The 18,091-nt window shown below is 48.2% G+C and overlaps 2 protein-coding genes across 2 annotated transcripts; both read left to right on the top strand.

The window, feature by feature from the left end:
* The first annotated feature begins 1,175 nt into the window (after nucleotides 1-1,175).
* On the top strand, nucleotides 1,176-7,497 carry LOC117839617 (E3 ubiquitin-protein ligase COP1). Its single transcript, XM_034720003.2, has 13 exons — nucleotides 1,176-1,656; nucleotides 2,368-2,445; nucleotides 3,083-3,238; nucleotides 3,369-3,728; nucleotides 3,937-4,091; nucleotides 4,194-4,259; nucleotides 4,954-5,032; nucleotides 5,116-5,271; nucleotides 5,363-5,461; nucleotides 5,944-6,048; nucleotides 6,140-6,319; nucleotides 6,747-6,857; nucleotides 6,987-7,497. The coding sequence occupies exons 1-13, from the start codon at nucleotides 1,279-1,281 to the stop codon at nucleotides 7,155-7,157; spliced, it is 2,094 nt and encodes a 697-aa protein (XP_034575894.1). The 5' UTR covers nucleotides 1,176-1,278; the 3' UTR covers nucleotides 7,158-7,497.
* Nucleotides 7,498-14,082: 6,585 nt separating this feature from the next.
* On the top strand, nucleotides 14,083-17,612 carry LOC117839581 (nitrate reductase [NAD(P)H]). The gene is made up of 4 exons (XM_034719958.2): nucleotides 14,083-15,151; nucleotides 15,298-15,438; nucleotides 15,699-15,931; nucleotides 16,047-17,612. Exons 1-4 carry the CDS (start codon nucleotides 14,194-14,196, stop codon nucleotides 17,382-17,384), a joined length of 2,670 nt encoding a protein of 889 aa, XP_034575849.1. The 5' UTR covers nucleotides 14,083-14,193; the 3' UTR covers nucleotides 17,385-17,612.
* Nucleotides 17,613-18,091: the final 479 nt, after the last annotated feature.

The following is an 18,091-nucleotide window of genomic DNA, read 5'->3' as shown; positions in this document are numbered from 1 at the left end:
GAATTTGTACTATTGACAACAGTAAGAAAAACTAAAGGTCAGAAAATTATTTTCCATAACTTTCTCTCTTCTAAAATATGAGCGAAGAAATACGATGGCTAATTGCTGATGTGATACTGCTGGACTGAATGAATGGATGCTGCTCAGTGGCGTGAGCCGGCTGAACATCGGGAGCCAGGTCGCTAGCTAGACAGCTGCGCTGTTCAAGTAGGCCATTTCAGATCATTTTCAAATCTCAACGCTTGGTTGACTGTTTTCAAATTTCAATTCTTGATAGTTTATCATATTCAAATTTCAATTCTTGATAGTTTATCGTTTTCGAATTTCAATTCTTGATAGTTTATCGTTTTCGAAATTCATTGCCTGCTACTCTTGGGTCGTGGCCGTTGGTCCTCCCGTGCTCATCTGGTCTGGTCAGCTTCCATTGATAAACGTCGGTGTATGCCATGTTTCACTACTTACTATCAACGCATAATGTCTCCATCGGTAATCCTGACTCCTGAGCGAGAAAAACTTTAGCCGAATTTTTTCGTTAATTTTGGCCGGATTAGTCGGTCTCGCTCAATTCCACATCGACTTCAACAAGGATTCGATTCAGACTTCAAATGCGCCGCGCGTGTGATCACCTCGGACCTAGTTGCCCAAAGTTTGGAGGTGCAAAATTACTGTTATAGCACTGTAGCACACTAGCGTTTCGTTTGTATTTATGAATTATTGTCCAAATATTAACTAATTAGGTTTAAAAAATTCATCTCGCAAAGTAAAAAAAAACTGTGCAATTAGTTTTTGATTTCGTCTACATTAGTACTTCATGCATGTACCGCAAGTTTGATGCGATGGAGAATCTTTCTTTTACGTAGTGTCAAAATTGACATTAGTACTTCATGCATGTAGAGTTTCGAGGGAACTATTAACATGGCCTCTGTTCCCCGTCACGGTTGGCGCTTGCAGCGGCGGCACGGCACGGCACCTACTGACCTACTACTACTAGCGCGGGTGCGCGGCAGCAGCCCGTCCAGTCCCTGGCGCTCTCGCTCTCGCAGCTTCGCTTCCGCCCAGTCGCCTTCCCCGACGTGGTCTCCTCCCACCCACACACCCTTCCCCTCCCACACCCACAGAACCCAATTCCCCCGCCCTCCCCCCCCCCCCCCCCCCCCTTCCCGCATCACCACATCCCACCAGGCCATTCCCACCACCATCACCACCCACCCCGACCCCGTATGCAATTATTCGCACCCGGACGCCACCGCCTCCGCCTCCACCACCACCGCATCCGCCATGGGCGACTCCTCGGTGGCCGGCGCGCTCGTGCCGTCCGTGCCCAAGCCGGAGGCCGCGCCGTCCGGTGACGCCTCCACGGCGGCCGCGGCGACCACGGCGGCGCTGGCGCTGGCGCTGGCGGAGGAGGCGGGGGCGCGCGCCGCGTCGGCGTCGGCGTCCCCGCAGGGCCCGGCGGCGGAGGGGGAGGGGCCCGCCGATAGGGACCTCCTCTGCCCGATCTGCATGGCGGTCATCAAGGACGCCTTCCTCACCGCCTGCGGTCACAGCTTCTGCTACATGTGCATCGTCACGCACCTCAGCCGCAAGAGCGACTGCCCCTGCTGCCGCCACTACCTCACCAAGGCTCAGCTCTACCCTAACTTCCTCCTAGACAAGGTGGGCTTCCTGCTCTGCTCGCCTCAGCTACTCTCCTCGAATTCATGTCATGTGCTAGGAATTGCAAATTGGCACTCACCGGTCACCGCAATGATATCAATGGTTGGTCGACGGCCGTGTGGTCTTAGTGTAATAAACATAGTAGGCGCATCGTGCAATTCGGAATTGTAGAGTTTCAAACTGAAATTCCATTCGCTGGGACGGCACTTGAACAGTGACATTACTCTAATTTCATTGTTGGTTTAGGTTTATATGTTATGATGCAGTCATAGGGCCTGTTGATTTATCAGTTTACTGCTATTCACATTGCAGCAGCATTAGAAGTTTGTGGTAACTTATGCACACATTAGTCAGTCTCCTTGTTAACCAGTTGATTTCATCATTTTTTTAACTTCCTCAAAAGGGATCTGTCATCTTTTTCAGTATGTTGTTAGTGATAGGCCTTTGTCCCTTCCAGAATTACTTTCGCAACTTGCTGTGTTCAATGCCTGTTACATAGTAATTACTAAGTTGTCGTGTTCATGATGTTCTGTTAGTGTGTTGTGCCATTGACTTGTTTTATATACTATGGTCGTGTTTTGTGCACATTATGCTCAAGCCCTTGCTGGGGGAAAAAAAACATCTGTGGTCTTGTCTATTGGTTGTTTTGGAACCTATTGCAGATACCACTTGCTAAATTTCTTACATTGCATCCATGTCTTGTCTATATAGGTTCTGAAGAAAATATCAGCCCGGCAAATCGCTAAAGCAGCATCACCAATCGATCAATTTCGATATGCATTGCAACAGGTCAGTGATTGAATATGTTGCTTTGCTAGTTGCGACTATTTTCTATTATAAACAAACTTCCCTCCTGCATTCACCACTGAATGAGCACACTTTAAGTCTCTGAACAAACTTTTTTTTTCCTGCATCCACTTTTGTGTAGTAACTAAGTAACTAAATCTATATCTAAGGACACATTGCCATTGTCTAAAAAATATACACCTTCACCAATCTCAAATATAATTCTTTTGTTAACTTAAATCCCAGTGTTATGGATGCATCTTGGTAGTTCACTTATATCGTTTTCACATAACTAATCTAAATACTCGTAACGATGTTAGTCAAACATCAAACTGTTTGCCTGCAAGTTTCCCGAGGTAACACATTTCTGTAACTGCAAGTGGAAGTTTTTACATTACACAGCCCTGTTCCCCTTAAGCGCTGTCTATGTCTTGTCCTCTTATGGTTCATTGTTCATATGATAACCAAGCATTGCATGGTCAAGTTTGGTCAGTCACATTGTCATTTTTGTTCACAAGTGCTCTTAATATATGTACCTACTTGCTGGCTGTTTATGTATGATGCCATTTATCCCTGATATGTATTTTGTAATTTGTGAGCCTTTTAACAAGCCTGAGAATGTATCATTTATTTGAGATAGGGAAACGAAATGGGGGTTAAAGAGTTAGATAGCCTTATGACTTTGATTTCTGAGAAGAAGCGGCAAATGGAACAACAAGAATCAGAGACAAATATGCAAATATTGCTAGTCTTCTTGCACTGCCTTAGAAAGCAAAAGCTGGAAGAGTTGAATGAGGTTTGTCCTACATATTTTAATGGCTCTAATTCCTTCTCACCATGCTAACATCTTTATGTTAAGCAAAGTTTATCGATCTTGCTACTAAAAAAATTATCAATCTTGTATTAATCATACTCCATCTCAACAGATTCAAACTGATCTGCAGTACATCAAAGAAGATATCAGCGCTGTGGAGAGACATAGGTTAGAATTGCATCGCACAAAAGAAAGGTACTCCATGAAGCTGCGCGTGCTTTTGGATGATCCTGCCGCACAAAAAATGTGGCCCTCTCCTATAGAGAAAGCTAGCAGCCTCTTTCTTCCAAACCCTCGGACACCACTTAGCGCATCATGTCCAGGAAGTTTGCAGAATAAGAAGCTTGATTTGAAAGCTCAAGTAAGCCACCAAGGATTTCAAAGGAGAGATGCTCTAACTTGTTCAGACCCTCCAAATTCCCCTATACAATCGGGCAACGTCATTGCTAGGAAGAGGCGAGTTCAAGCACAGGTTGGTTTCTCACTCCATGCACTATTACATTCTTTTAGGTGCGGTTTCGCCTCCACATTACACCCCAAAATGAGGCCTCTTCCGTGATGCAAAAGGGCTTTGACAATATACAGTAGGCACATGGTCATTTACCTAATTCTAGTGTTGGATGAAATGGCACTAATCTTGTGTCATTTGTCATTATATAATTCTATGAGGAACCTTGCAGTTTAATGAGCTTCAAGAATACTACCTGCAAAGACGGCGTACTGGAGCACAGTCACGCAGACAAGAAGAAAGAGACATTGTTGCAATGAACAGAGAAGGTTATCATGCAGGCCTTCAGGATTTCCAGTCTGTGCTAACAACATTCACTCGATACAGGTGTGGTTATCTCCTTTGGTGACACAATATGCTTTATAGTAGTATTTCAGTTGGCAATGAGCTTATCATGTTATTTCTTGTTTGTTGTCATGTTTGCTTCAGTCGTCTACGTGTCATTGCGGAATTGAGGCATGGGGACTTGTTTCACTCTGCCAATATTGTATCAAGGTATGTAGTTTGAAATATGCACCTTCCACTTTGCAGTCCGACGTGAGGCATAGTTTCCTATCCGTACTTTCAAATGTAACTAGCAGCAGAGCTAGTGCAGTTGTATGGATAGAAATTTGAGTTGTGTTCATCAGAGTTTAAATATCTACGCCTGCACTATTATTAATAAACCTTTTTACGGTCCTCCAAGAGGTACAAAGAAGTACCACCGATTATAACTCTGAGAAAGGGTAGCAAGGTACCAAAATCCAAGTTATAATTTTTTGTGCCTCTTGAAGGGCAGTAAAAAGGCTCACCTTATAATCTGGGCCTACAAAAATAAGCAGTTAATTCCTTATACCTTTCCCCTGGTTAATGTGGAAAAATCTGCTCCATTAAAGCAAACATGGAAGCGGCTTTAGATTTAAACATAACTTTTATGATATAATAGATGTGCAAGTAGAGTATTGTCGTAGTTTATCATTATAGTGGAGTATATTGGGATACAGGGGAGTGGTTTGTGCAGGTTGGAGAGCTGGAAGATCTGTACTTGTCATATTGCTTTTGACTTTTAAGTGTTTGAGTAAATTATTGTGCTGAGTATTTAATAGTATTAGTACAACATAGCTCCTTTTTATGTATCTGGCCAGTTTGATTTGCTTGCCAATCAGTTACATTACTGATGAACATTTTGGCATTTTTCCTAATATCGCAGTATTGAATTTGATCGTGATGATGAACTATTCGCTACGGCTGGAGTCTCGAAGCGTATTAAAGTTTTCGAATTTTCCAGTGTAAGTTTGCTTTGTCAGTGCATGTGCATTGCATAGTTCGCTGTAATTGAGATTACTTAAGTTTGATTTACTTCATTACATAGGTTGTTAATGAGCCATCAGATGTGCACTGCCCGGTTGTTGAAATGGCTACCAGATCTAAACTTAGTTGCCTCAGCTGGAACAAGTACTCAAAAAATGTTATTGCAAGCAGTGACTATGAGGGTATAGTAACTGTTTGGGATGTCCAGACCCGTCAGGTATGCATGGTCTATTCTACTCTTCATTTTGCAACCACTGTATTGTAATTCAAACTGAGATATATGGTTTCTGTGTATTGTGTCATGCTAGAGTGTGATGGAGTATGAAGAGCATGAGAAGAGAGCATGGAGCGTTGATTTTTCTCGTACAGAACCTTCAATGCTAGTATCAGGGAGTGATGATTGCAAGGTATTTGAAAATTAATATAATCCTATTACATTTGCTCTTTCTCAAAGTAAAAAAAGTTTGGTGGTAGATCTCAATTAAATATGACTTGAAAACATTGTAACCTGGGTGGGTGATTTTTTCATTGTTATCAGATAACTTATTGCAGAAATAATAGTAGATTCATATGGTCACAGTGAATATCAATTACATGAGTGTGCCAAGTGCCAACAGGTTTAGTGTCTGAATTTTATAATGAGATTTTCTTAAGTAATGTATTGTACATAACTCAAAGGTCTGGCCATCTCTTTCGTCTTTGGTTTTGGACTACCTTCATATTTTTTTTCAGTTAGTGTGGTTACCAGTCCTCTTTTTCATCTAGTGTGAATGTGTGGTTCACAGCCTCACTAATGCATAGTGGATCCAACTTAAATTGTGGCTTGCAAATTTGTGTTGTTTTAGAATGCTTGTCCAATACTAATGGAAGCTATTGCTGTGTATGACAGGTGAAAGTGTGGTGCACAAAACAAGAAGCAAGCGTGATCAATATTGATATGAAAGCAAATATTTGCTCAGTTAAATATAATCCTGGATCAAACTTCTATGTTGCAGTATGTTGCTTCATTTCTTAGCTCATAAGTAGTTAATTTGTTTAGTTTTCCAGTCAAAGGGTTAATTTACTTAGAAACTACAATATTCCAGGTCGGATCTGCTGATCACCATATTCACTACTTTGATTTACGTAATCCAAGTGCACCCGTCCATATTTTTGGTGGGCACAAGAAGGCAGTATCGTATGTGAAATTCTTATCTAACAATGAGCTTGCGTCTGCATCAACGGATAGCACATTACGGTTATGGGATGTCAAGGATAATTGCCCGGTATGCTCTTGCTGATATAATTATTTTCCATTTGCCATAATGGCTTTCTTGCCTCTTGAGCTTCTGTAGCATAGGGAAGAGTGGATCTATTTTGTTTCAGAGAATACCCAAACTATGCAGATAAATATGTTTTTACTTCGGTTATGTCCTGTGTTTTATTTAGATTAAGCAGTACTTTTAGGACATAGGACTTGTTTCTATAAATATCGATGAACAGTTTTGGCAAAACAACTATTAATGGAATATGAACTTCAGCGCTTCATGTAAAATTCTCTTTTATGTACTATAACATTTTCTTTTTATAGTGCAACAGGCAGTGAATTCATCAATTTTACCCATCTAACAGTGCATGCGTGGCATGAAAGAGCATTGCAATGATAAAAAAAAATTGGATGACATTTTTGTTATAACAACATTGTTTTTTCAGGTACGGACATTCAGAGGGCACAAAAATGAAAAGAACTTTGTTGGGTTGTCTGTTAACAATGAGTATATTGCTTGTGGAAGTGAAACAAATGAGGTTTTTGTTTATCACAAGGTAATTGCAAGTTTCTTCTTGCTCTTGTTCTCATGTGCATGCATTATTATAATGTGTGACTCCTAACTCCTTAATCAATCACATGGGTTCCTATTAATCCCTCTCAATCTAACTCCACGCCAATTGCAGGCAATCTCAAAACCTGCAGCAAGCCATAGATTTGTATCTTCTGACTTGGACGATGCTGATGATGATCCTGGTTCTTATTTCATTAGCGCCGTCTGCTGGAAGAGCGATAGCCCTACCATGTTAACTGCTAACAGTCAGGGGACAATCAAAGTTCTTGTACTTGCCCCTTGATGTTATCAAGGGCTTTCACGAGATTTACAGTCAGCTTGTATATCTTACTGTCCAGTTGTTTCTTTTCGTGCCATTATATTCCCAAAGTGGGAGTGGAGGTATTATTGATCTCCGGTTTAGGGCACGAAGTTTTGAAGCTGGTCAGCTGACGTAGGGTTTGAGGTCTCAGAATGTGCATATTCATGTTGATGTTGTATATATGTAAAAGCAGCCAAGATATTGATTACAAGTGTAACATGAGGAATACACCTTGATAAAGCCCCTTATTTCTACATTGAGGGTATTTGTGTTTAAACTCAGAAACTTATGTGGTTATGACGGTTGCCCATACTTCTTCCCACCTTGATCACCAATTGTTACCTTTTTCCAGTTTTGTTTTAAGTTTCTGCTTAAATTTTGTTGGCGGTTTGCCAGTGGTTTTTAACATCCTATTGTTTAGCTTCCTGAAGTATGTTCAGTTTGTCCGGTTAGGCGTGCACAAATATATACTGTATTACATTTCTTTGTTTTGGGGCAGCATTTTCAGGGTCCTCTTCCTGGTTTCTGCAGTGGTGAAGATGTGGCGCTGTGTAAGTTTCTTCTTTGAAATTTGAAATTGGTGTAGGTTTTGTGATATCCAATATCGTGCTCGATATTTATAAATTATAATATCTGTGCCCGTGTGGATACGTGCCGGAAGTCTGGAACGCCTGAACTGGTATTTTCTGTGCCATGGTTGCGTACACGTTCTGTTCTTACTAGGCTGCTATGGTCGCATTCTTTTCCTGTTCGGCTGGGAGACGGGGCTAAATTTTAGTTCTGTCACATTGGATGTTCGGATGTTAAGTCGAAGTAATTCATCATTGGCGAATGGTTACTGTAGCACCACATTGTCAAATTATGGATTAATTAGGCTTAATAGGTTTGTCTCACGATTTAGTCTAGGGGTTGTGCAATTAGTTTTGTAATTAGTCTATATTTAATACTCATAATTAGTTTAGCTCCTCGCTCCCCAACACCCCTAGCAACTGATCTTTTGTTAATGGAAAAAAACAGTACGGTCAGCTAGTAATCTAAAGAGTGGCAACCACTTCTGTGTAAGATACTAGTAGTTTGTTTCGCAGCTCGCACCCACAGGTCTGAGTCTGACTGAAGCATCTCAATCACCAGCTCCACCACGGGTGGGACAGTGAATTCGCCCTCTGCCGCATCGCAGCTTTTGTTCGGGCTGCCGAGTCGCAGGTCGCCCGGCAAGCAAGAGGCTCGTTGGCCCTTGGAGCCCCCAATGGCCTATGCGGTTTCAGCAACCGAGCGAACGGCGCATGCAGGGCACTAACCCAACGCAACTCGTGCATGCACTGCACGGCCGAGGTCGACCGCGCCTGCCCAGCGCCCACCCGCCCCGCCGGCCGGCACATGTGCCGGCATGCCGCCGAGGGCGAGTGGAGACGGTGCCGCCCGGGCGCCCGAGGTGCGGGACGTGCCGACGCGAGCGCCTTCGTTCCGTTTATTCATCCGGGCACGGGGAAAAGGGTCACTTGTCGGGTGTCGGCTAGTCGGCCTCTCGGGGAACTTTCACCGCGACCGCGAGCAGAGTTGTACGTGACCTGCGCTGTAAACTGCATTGGTTGATCCACGTTTAATCCAGGATTAAAGGTGGTTAACTTTGCTGTTTAGACATACTGTATGACCTAGCTCATGGTTCCGCGTCTTCAGAACTTGTGTGTCCGCATGTGTTGTCCGCAGCTTTCGCTTTGCGTTGCCACAATAATCAGCGTGGAACTGCCAAACAAAGGACAGCACGACACATCTCCCGCTGAAGATTAGATTGGCAGGTTTGACAGACTTGAGGGAGCCGATTTGGTGCGTTCTGTGTTCAGCTTTGGGTTGGCTTGGCTTACATCTCCCCAAAAATTTCAGCTTTGTGTGGAAAAAAAGTTCTCTGCGCGGTGCCGCACCTGGTGCGACATTGCCCAGATGACCGACGCGTGTCCACGGAGCACCCATCCTTTCCATCAGCGAACCAAGCCGAGCCAGGGTCTCCTCCGTGAAGTAGATCGAGCTGACTTCCGCTTTGAAGCAGAAACAAAAATCAAATTGGCTCTCTGAAAATAGATCGAGCCGCCCCTGCCCTCAGGCGTTGGTCAGCACCTGATGCCACAGCTGCACGTGAACTCTAGCTGCTTGGAGCAGATGTGCAATTGGGCAGTTCGTGTGCATCCAAGAGGTGCAATCAAGCAGAACATCACCGACTCAGAGGTTGAGAGCACACGGTGTCCAATCCCGTTAGACTCGTCGGCTCGATCTGTTAACCATGCCGGCGACCACCTCTATAGTGACCCGCTCCTGCAGCCATGGCATCCTCATGTACCGGGGCAAACCGTAGTAGATGCAAATTAAGAGAAAGGAAAAGGAATACTACCATCTTCAGACTTCATCGGCTGTTGGTTGCTGCCTTGTTGCCAGCAGCAAAACCATGCCGGGTATTTACATCCTGATGTTTTGGTAGCATATTGTCGGATGGATGGAGAATGGAGTTTAGATTTTAGGAGAAGATTTGATTCAGGATCTCTAGTTATTGAGCCTTTGTAGTGTAGGTTGGTACTGGTTTGATTTATTCTGTAGTAGCAAGTTTTGTTGGAATTTAGAGGAGACATGCAGTGTCAATTTTGAACCAGTACCAATTAATCTGAATGCTGAATGTTTGATTTGATCTGGTTCCGCCCATCGCTCGGTTTAGAAGAAAGCTCCATGTCCCAAGTCAGCTTGATCTGCTAGCAGAGGAGACGTAGGATCGACTCATTCGATCGCTGATGGAAATGTTCGTGAACACACGTCGGCCATCTAGGCTGTAGGTGGTGTTGCACCAAACGCGCGGTGCGGCACCGCCGCAGAGAATTTTCTTCCTTCTGTGTGTGCCTCTAGGAGGGATTACTTTCCTTGGTTCCTGATAGGCTGGTTTTGATTCGTGCAATAGTTTGCATTCCAAACTTGTCGTCATATCTTACTACTCTCTTTGTCCCTAAATAACTGTCGTTTTCGCTTCCCGAGAAACAACTCTGACTAAATATATATACAAAAATTATTAATATTTATGACACAAAATTAATATCATTAGATAGATATTTGAATCTAGTTTTTTAACAAATTTATTTGAAGATACAAATGATGCATGTATTTTCTACAAATCCAATCGAAATTACAGCACGAAAATCAAAAGTGACAGTTATTTAGAGACGGAGGGAGTACATCCAAGGCTCCAAGCTACCAGCTGCAATGCTAGTATCAACGGATCAAATCGCCAAAGATTCCACTCGAAAATATCTAAACCAGCTTATGGATACTTTGCTGACGTCAAGAACAGTCCAAGAACTTGAATCCTTATTAAAGCCGCACTTTTATCACTTTATGCTCTTTCACGGGTGCAAAACAGAGCGCCTATTAGTTGGTCCAAAAGGGCAAGTGAGCCTGATACGGCGCTTTCACTGTAGTTCCGTCTTGATTCGTCTGGGTATGATCGCTTTTTGTCATTTTTATTTCGTTTTGGCTGTTGAAAAAGTGAGAATATTCTAGACTTTTTTTGTTGTCTTTACTCTGAGGCAAACAAGGGGAGCCGTCGATTGTTGGCGTGCACTGACCAGTGATTCTTTTCTTATGCGATGAATCAACCGGACTACACGCATACGGTGTGCAGCTGTCATCGCGATAGATGCATCCTGCATGTATGTTACGGCGATTTCTTAAGCACAGTTTCGCTTTCCTGAAGCCACAACTGGTTATGTCTGATGGGGATCTTTGCATTATTCTGAGATTCAAGTGGAATCGCTAGAATCTTGACAAGCTGTGCATGCGATGTATCCAGTACAAAATGAAACATAAACATATCCTCCTAAGGGTGAGGTAGTTTTTTAGCCCCCTCTATCATGAATCAAGATGCATGTTCTTGTGCTGTGCTCTGCCTGTTGCATGCACACTGTGAGCATTAAGTGCAAAACAGCTGTAGCCTGTATAACAATGCTGATCATATAGGGGAAAGATGGAGAGATGAACAGCTGAGGTGATCGAAATGGCACAGTAGGAAATGCAGGCCTTCCTCCAAACTTCCAACTTTGACACTATGCAAAAAGAAGATTCTCCATCACATCAAACTTACGGTACATGCATGGAGTACTAAATATAGACGAAATCAAAAACTAATTGCACAGTTTTGTTGTACTTTGTGAGACAAATCTTTTAAGCCTAATTAGTCAATATTTGGACAATAATTCACAAATACAAACGAAACGCTACAGTTGCACATTTATAGCAAAATACCAATTTTACCAATCCCAAATTGGGAACTAATTTATAGCAGCCCTCCTTTTGGACTGACTGGACATCGTTGGAGATGGGAACATTTCACCCGGTAACTGTGTGCATGTGTGGTCTTTTCCCGATTAGAAAAAGGACATTTGAGGCTTTCGCTTTCCCGGAGGAGCAACGGGAATCCGCAAATAACAACACGATCGTATGAGTGGCTAGGATAACAAGTAGTCCATTCACAGAAAAGTGCATCTCAAAAGCAGGCGCGGAACAGTCAGCTCAGGACAAGTTTTGCTTTCCAGACGTACAATCTTGCTGCTCGGTTTCTTCGTCTTGATTCACGTTCAAAAAAGAAAATCTTTACCTTTTTTCCAGATCGGCAAAGCATAATACATTGCGCTACTCAGATACGCAGAAATTGTGAAGCTTATATTCAGTTCAGTATGTCTGTTCAAGTGTTGTAAACTCCAAAGCATGGCCTGTGCCCAAACTGTGTACTCCCGAAACGAAGCCAAACCAAGCGAAGAAGCGTCAGGCTCACAGTCACAGACACAGGACAAAGAGCCCATCCGTGGTGGCACCAGGTTTCGGAATTCTGGCGCGGCGCCAGGCAGGGACCGGAAGTGGTTGGCGCAAGACACCAAAGCCATAGGATCCGCAGGCAAGGACGGCTGGACGCAGCAGCGGTGGGCGGAGTCGCCAACCGGGGGAGGCTGGCCTCCAGAAAGCTCACATCAGGCGCCGGCACGCGCGCTCCCTCCGCTAGCCGCTACGTGCTCGTGCTCCTGCCTCTGCCTCTGCCTGCCCGTGCCCGGCTCCGGCCTCTATCCCGCGCCTTGGCCCTTGGAGACGGCGGGAGGCAACCCCTGTGGGGAGCCGGGCGGCCTTGAGATCCTGAGAAGCTGCGAACTGCACCCAAACTGCTCTACGACTAGCATCGCCCGGTCTCCGGGCAGCTGTTGCCAAACCGGGAAGTGAAGCATCCTCCTGGCGTCGCACCGGTTACTTGGCCATTGGAAAACGCCATGCGCCACGCGCCTTGTTAATTGGAGTAGTACAGCGATTACCACAGCTGCTGCTGCGGGCCTGCTGCTGCTAGCGTTGTGTGCCTAGGTCAATCATTTAGTCCGAGACTTTTTGCAGGCCTTTTGAAGTGGGCGGAGAAGCAGTATCTTATGGTTCTTGATAAGATACTCTTGCATCATGGATGGTTTTAACATAGTCTTGCTGGGTTTATTAATGTAACCACAGATCTGATTGCTTTTCTATTAACTAGTGAAGGATTATTCGTGGGCTGGTCATTGAGGGGTTTTATTTTGGTCCAATTTCAGAGCTGGAAATGAAGTGATTCTTAAGTTCTGACTTTGTGCTATGACCTTTGACTTTATTCAGAGAGAGAAAACAATGCAGGTAAAACTTGCCCTTACGGTTACTAAAAGGAGACGGTTCTTCTATGTTTGTTGAGCCAGTTAACCTAGTAAAGGTCAGTTGGGACGTGATCCCCATATAATAGCAAGGGCTGATTACCCCTTTCTTGCCTAGATATTTGTGTTTCAAAAATGCAAGAAATCCTATCAGAGTTATTCAGATAACTTTATGCTTGTCGTATGTGTCTTTTATAAATTTTATACTCATGCCTGCAGTGATTAGATAATGCAATAATGTGCTCGCCAATGCTCAGCCGACCTAAACCATGGAGAAATTCAGTAGCAATCAGCCTGAGACGATCTAGACACCCGTGCATGTATGATGAGTTGCATGAACCCCATAGCCCTGTAGATTATCAGCATCCATGCCACCTGAGCGCGATGTCCTAAAGAACAGAGGAATAAGAAAGGCACTTGATCATGAACTCCAACATAGCCAATGGTGGTCGGCCGGTTGATTTTTGTCGTTTTACGTATGCACCCACGATGGATGGATTCAGCGAATGCTCCAGATCTGCATAAACTAATCAATCTCGGCGAAGCAAAAGGGAAGCAGGAAAGAAGCGACGGGAGGACCCCCCGGAGATCGCCAGGATTCACCCGGGAAGGTCATTTCTCAGGCGAGCAGCATTCGGGGATGGCTGCAGCTGCCGAACTCGATCGAAACGCATGCCGGCGTCTTCCCTTTCCTTGTCGTGCACCTAACTAAGCTGTGGGGTTGGTGTCAAACACTTCGGTTGGTTTGCACATCAAAAGGTCGTCCTGGTGAACTTTCAGCACAACACGGTCACGCCGTCACGGCATTTACCAGAGGATTGCACATGTGCTCAATTCGGGTTCTGAACTAAATGCTCAACTAATCCGTCCCAGAATAACACTACGTGATTCTGAATAGTCTACATGTTTCATGGAAAAAGAAAGAATTCCGAATAGTCCAGCGTTACATGCATCCGCAACTTGTAATTAGCCGTCGCTTTCTACTCGTCGAGAAACTAAAAAATGTGCAGGCACTACAGCCAGTCGTGCCGGCAAGTGACGCCGTTTGGAGGATGGAAAGAGAAACGAGCGAGCTCCTCGCGATTTTGTATCCTTGTGCGGCGCATGCATCAGGGGGAGGCCCCATGCAGTAGTGAAGTACTAGCAGCGCGCCTCCTCCCTCCCACCCACCGTGCTCCGTCGACCGTCGTCCGTCCCTATATAAACCCGGCACCACCACCTCCCCGGATTCCAAGAACAGATGCCACTCTGAGCTTCAAATTAACCTCGAGCCCTGACAGCAAATTTACCAGCCACCGTGCCCGCACAACTCCTCCCGAGTGCCCGCGACAATGGCGGCCTCCGTTGAGCGGCACCTGACCCCCCACCCGTGGCCGAGCAATGCGCCTCCCAAGAGCTTCGACATGTTCAAGCCCGGCGGCCCGGGCAAGCGCCGCACCGGCTCCGACTCCGATTCCGACGACGACGACAACATACCCCCGGACTGGAGGTCCCTCTACCACCCGCGCCTCGAGGTGGAGCCGCCCGTCCACGACCCCCGCGACGAGGCCACCTCCGACGCGTGGGTGCGTCGCCACCCGGCGCTCGTCCGGCTCACCGGCAAGCACCCGTTCAACTCGGAGCCCCCAGTCCCGCGGCTCATGGCGCACGGGTTCATCACCCCGGCGCCGCTCCACTACGTGCGCAACCACGGGGCGGTGCCCAAGGCGGACTGGTCCACCTGGACCGTGGAGGTGACGGGTCTCGTGCGGCGCCCCGCGAGGCTCACCATGGAGCAGCTGGTGACGGAGTTCGAGGCCGTGGAGATCCCTGTGACGCTGGTGTGCGCGGGGAACCGGCGCAAGGAGCAGAACATGGTGCGCCAGACCGTGGGCTTCAACTGGGGCCCTGGGGCCATCTCCACCTCCGTGTGGCGCGGCGTCAGGCTCCGCGACGTGCTGCGCCGGTGCGGCGTCATGGGCGCCGGCGCCGGCGCCGCCAACGTGTGCTTCGAGGGCGCCGAGGACCTCCCCGGCGGCGGCGGGTGCAAGTACGGCACCAGCCTGCGGCGGGAGGTGGCCATGGACCCCGCGCGCGACGTCATCCTCGCCTACATGCAGAACGGCGAGCCGCTGGCGCCCGACCACGGGTTCCCCGTGCGCGTCATCGTGCCGGGATTCATCGGGGGCCGCATGGTGAAGTGGCTCAAGCGGATCATCGTCGCCTCCAACGAGTCCGAGAGCTACTACCACTACCGGGACAACCGCGTCCTGCCGTCCCACGTCGACGCCGAGCTCGCCAATGCCGAAGGTATCTTCGCTTCGCGCCGCCGAATCTGCACCCATCAGGATCTCGTTTCTTCTGGTCGGCCCGCGACGTGCGCCCGGGCGACACGTCGACGCCTGACGATGACCTCATTCTCACAGCGCGTGCGTGTTTTTTTTCTGGATGTGCAGCGTGGTGGTACAAGCCGGAGTACATGATAAACGAGCTGAACATCAACTCGGTGATCACGACGCCGGGCCACGACGAGGTGCTGCCCATCAACGCCCTGACGACGCAGCGGCCGTATACCATCAAAGGGTATGCGTACTCCGGTGAGTAGGACAACGGCCATCTCATCATCCCATCATCTTGCATCATCACCCCGTACCGCATAAATATCGAATCTTTTTTTAGATGCGTATAAAAATGTTTTTCTTTATAGAGGTGTGGAAGCCGAGATTACTTTGGGCTTGGGTCTTCTCGATATAAAAGCCCAGTAACAACAGAAGTTGGGCTTCTAGATATTGGGCCTTACTCTGCTTTCCAAGAGAACCGGTCGGTGCTAAACGCGCGGTGATGATTTTGTTGCCAGGTGGCGGCCGGAAAGTTACACGGGTGGAGGTGACCCTGGACGGCGGCGAGACGTGGCAGGTGTGCTCGCTCGACCACCCGGAGCGCCCAACCAAGTACGGCAAGTACTGGTGCTGGTGCTTCTGGTCCGTCGACGTTGAGGTGCTCGACGTGCTCGGGGCCAAGGAGATAGCCGTCCGCGCCTGGGACGAGGCCATGAACGCCCAGCCGGAGAAGCTCATCTGGAACCTCATGGTAAGTTACTGCCGTGTAACTTGATTGATCGTGTGCTCCCTTCTCATGGCGTCCGATTCGTTCATGGCGACGGTGGATTTGAACTGAGCTTGCATTTATTTTGTGTCGTGCGCAGGGCATGATGAACAACTGCTGGTTCCGGGTGAAGGTGAACGCGTGCCGGCCGCACAAGGGCGAGATCGGGCTGGTGTTCGAGCACCCGACGCAGCCGGGCAACCAGGCGGGCGGCTGGATGGCGCGGCAGAAGCACCTGGAGACGTCGGAGAGCGCGCAGGGCACGCTGAAGAAGAGCACCTCCACACCCTTCATGAACACGGCCACCGCGCAGTACACCATGTCCGAGGTGCGCCGCCACACGTCCCCGGAGTCCGCCTGGATCATCGTGCACGGTCACATCTACGACTGCACGGGCTTCCTCAAGGACCACCCCGGCGGCGCCGACAGCATCCTCATCAACGCCGGCACCGACTGCACCGAGGAGTTCGACGCCATCCACTCCGACAAGGCCCGCGGCCTCCTCGAGATGTACCGCGTCGGCGAGCTCGTCGTCACCGGTAGCGACTACTCCCCGCAGAGCAGCCACGCCGACCTCAAGGCCATCGTCGAGGCCCCTGCACCTGCGCCGGCGGTTCCTCTGCCCGTGTCCACCGTCGCGCTCGCCAACCCGCGGGAGAAGGTGAGATGCCGGCTCGTGGACAAGAAGAGCATGTCCTACAACGTGCGCCTCTTCCGGTTCGCGCTGCCGTCGCCGGACCAGAAGCTCGGCCTGCCGGTCGGCAAGCACGTGTACGTGTGCGCCTCGATCGGCGGCAAGCTCTGCATGCGCGCCTACACGCCGACGAGCTCCGTCGACGAGGTCGGCCACATCGAGCTCCTGATCAAGATATACTTCAAGGACGAGGACCCCAAGTTCCCCAACGGCGGGCTCATGTCGCAGTACCTCGACTCCCTGCCGCTCGGCTCGACCATCGACATCAAGGGCCCCATCGGGCACATCGAGTACGCCGGCCGCGGCGGCTTCGTGGTGAACGGCGAGCGCCGGTCCGCGCGGAGGCTCGCCATGATCGCCGGCGGGACGGGGATCACGCCGGTGTACCAGGTGATCCAGGCCGTGCTGAGGGACCAGCCCGATGACGACACGGAGATGCACCTGGTGTACGCGAACCGGACGGAGGAAGACATGCTCCTGCGGGAGGAGATCGACCGGTGGGCGGCGGCGCACCCGGCGCGGCTCAAGGTGTGGTACGTGGTGAGCAAGGTGGCGAGGCCGGAGGATGGGTGGGAGCACGGCGTCGGGAGGGTGGACGAGCAGGTGATGAGGGAACACCTTCCACTGGGCGACGGCGAGACGCTCGCACTCGTGTGCGGGCCGCCGGCGATGATCGAGTGCACGGTGCGCCCCGCCCTGGAGAAGATGGGGTACGACCTCGACAAGTCGTGCCTCGTCTTCTGAGCTGGAGCTTGGCGCGGATGTCGCGCGAGTGCGAACTGTACATAGAAACGCTGCGTTGTTGCAGCCTAGTAACGCGTCGATCTTGCTAGAACTCCACCGGGTTCTGGTGCTAGCGAGTTACGTAGGGTGTGAGTGGCCATGGAAGTGCATACTAGCTTGTGCCATAGCCGTTTTTGTGATCAGATGTGCTGGTCCTACAGAGCAATAAAAAACCAGAGGTCATTGCAATTGCTTGACAAGGTTCAGTATTTTCACTGATGCAAGTATACGGCAGGACACTAGCGTCGTGATCTCAGCCTTAAGGCCAAGGTTGATGCATCTGATCAATGACTTTCAGGTTGCAAGATGGAAGGAAAACTGTTCTTTGCGACTTTTAGCCCATTTGAATGCGGTGGATGATCTGGGAGTTCGTCCTAAGTGGAACTTTTTCCAGCCAGTAAGGCCCCATTTGAAACGGCTGTTTTTCATGAAACATGCTAGAATCCAATTGATCACTGTAATATAATTCCTGCTAAACTGCTATGAAAATCCCGCACTTTAGGGAGGTACCAAGCTGCATAAAAAAATAAATCTGGAGTTCTAAAATACTCCGGCCCATATTTAAATCACAGGAGGAAAAGCCCAATTATCGGATTCCTCCCAAAACCCACTTAAAAGCCCACCGAATTCTATACCAATAAGCCCATCTCTCAATCTTGCTCGGGACG

This window comes from Setaria viridis, chromosome 1 (genome assembly GCF_005286985.2).
Source record: "Setaria viridis chromosome 1, Setaria_viridis_v4.0, whole genome shotgun sequence".
Classification (NCBI taxonomy): domain Eukaryota; kingdom Viridiplantae; phylum Streptophyta; class Magnoliopsida; order Poales; family Poaceae; genus Setaria; species Setaria viridis.
The sequence above is the reverse complement of the archived record's forward strand: the minus strand, read 5'-3'. Positions and strand labels throughout refer to the sequence as shown.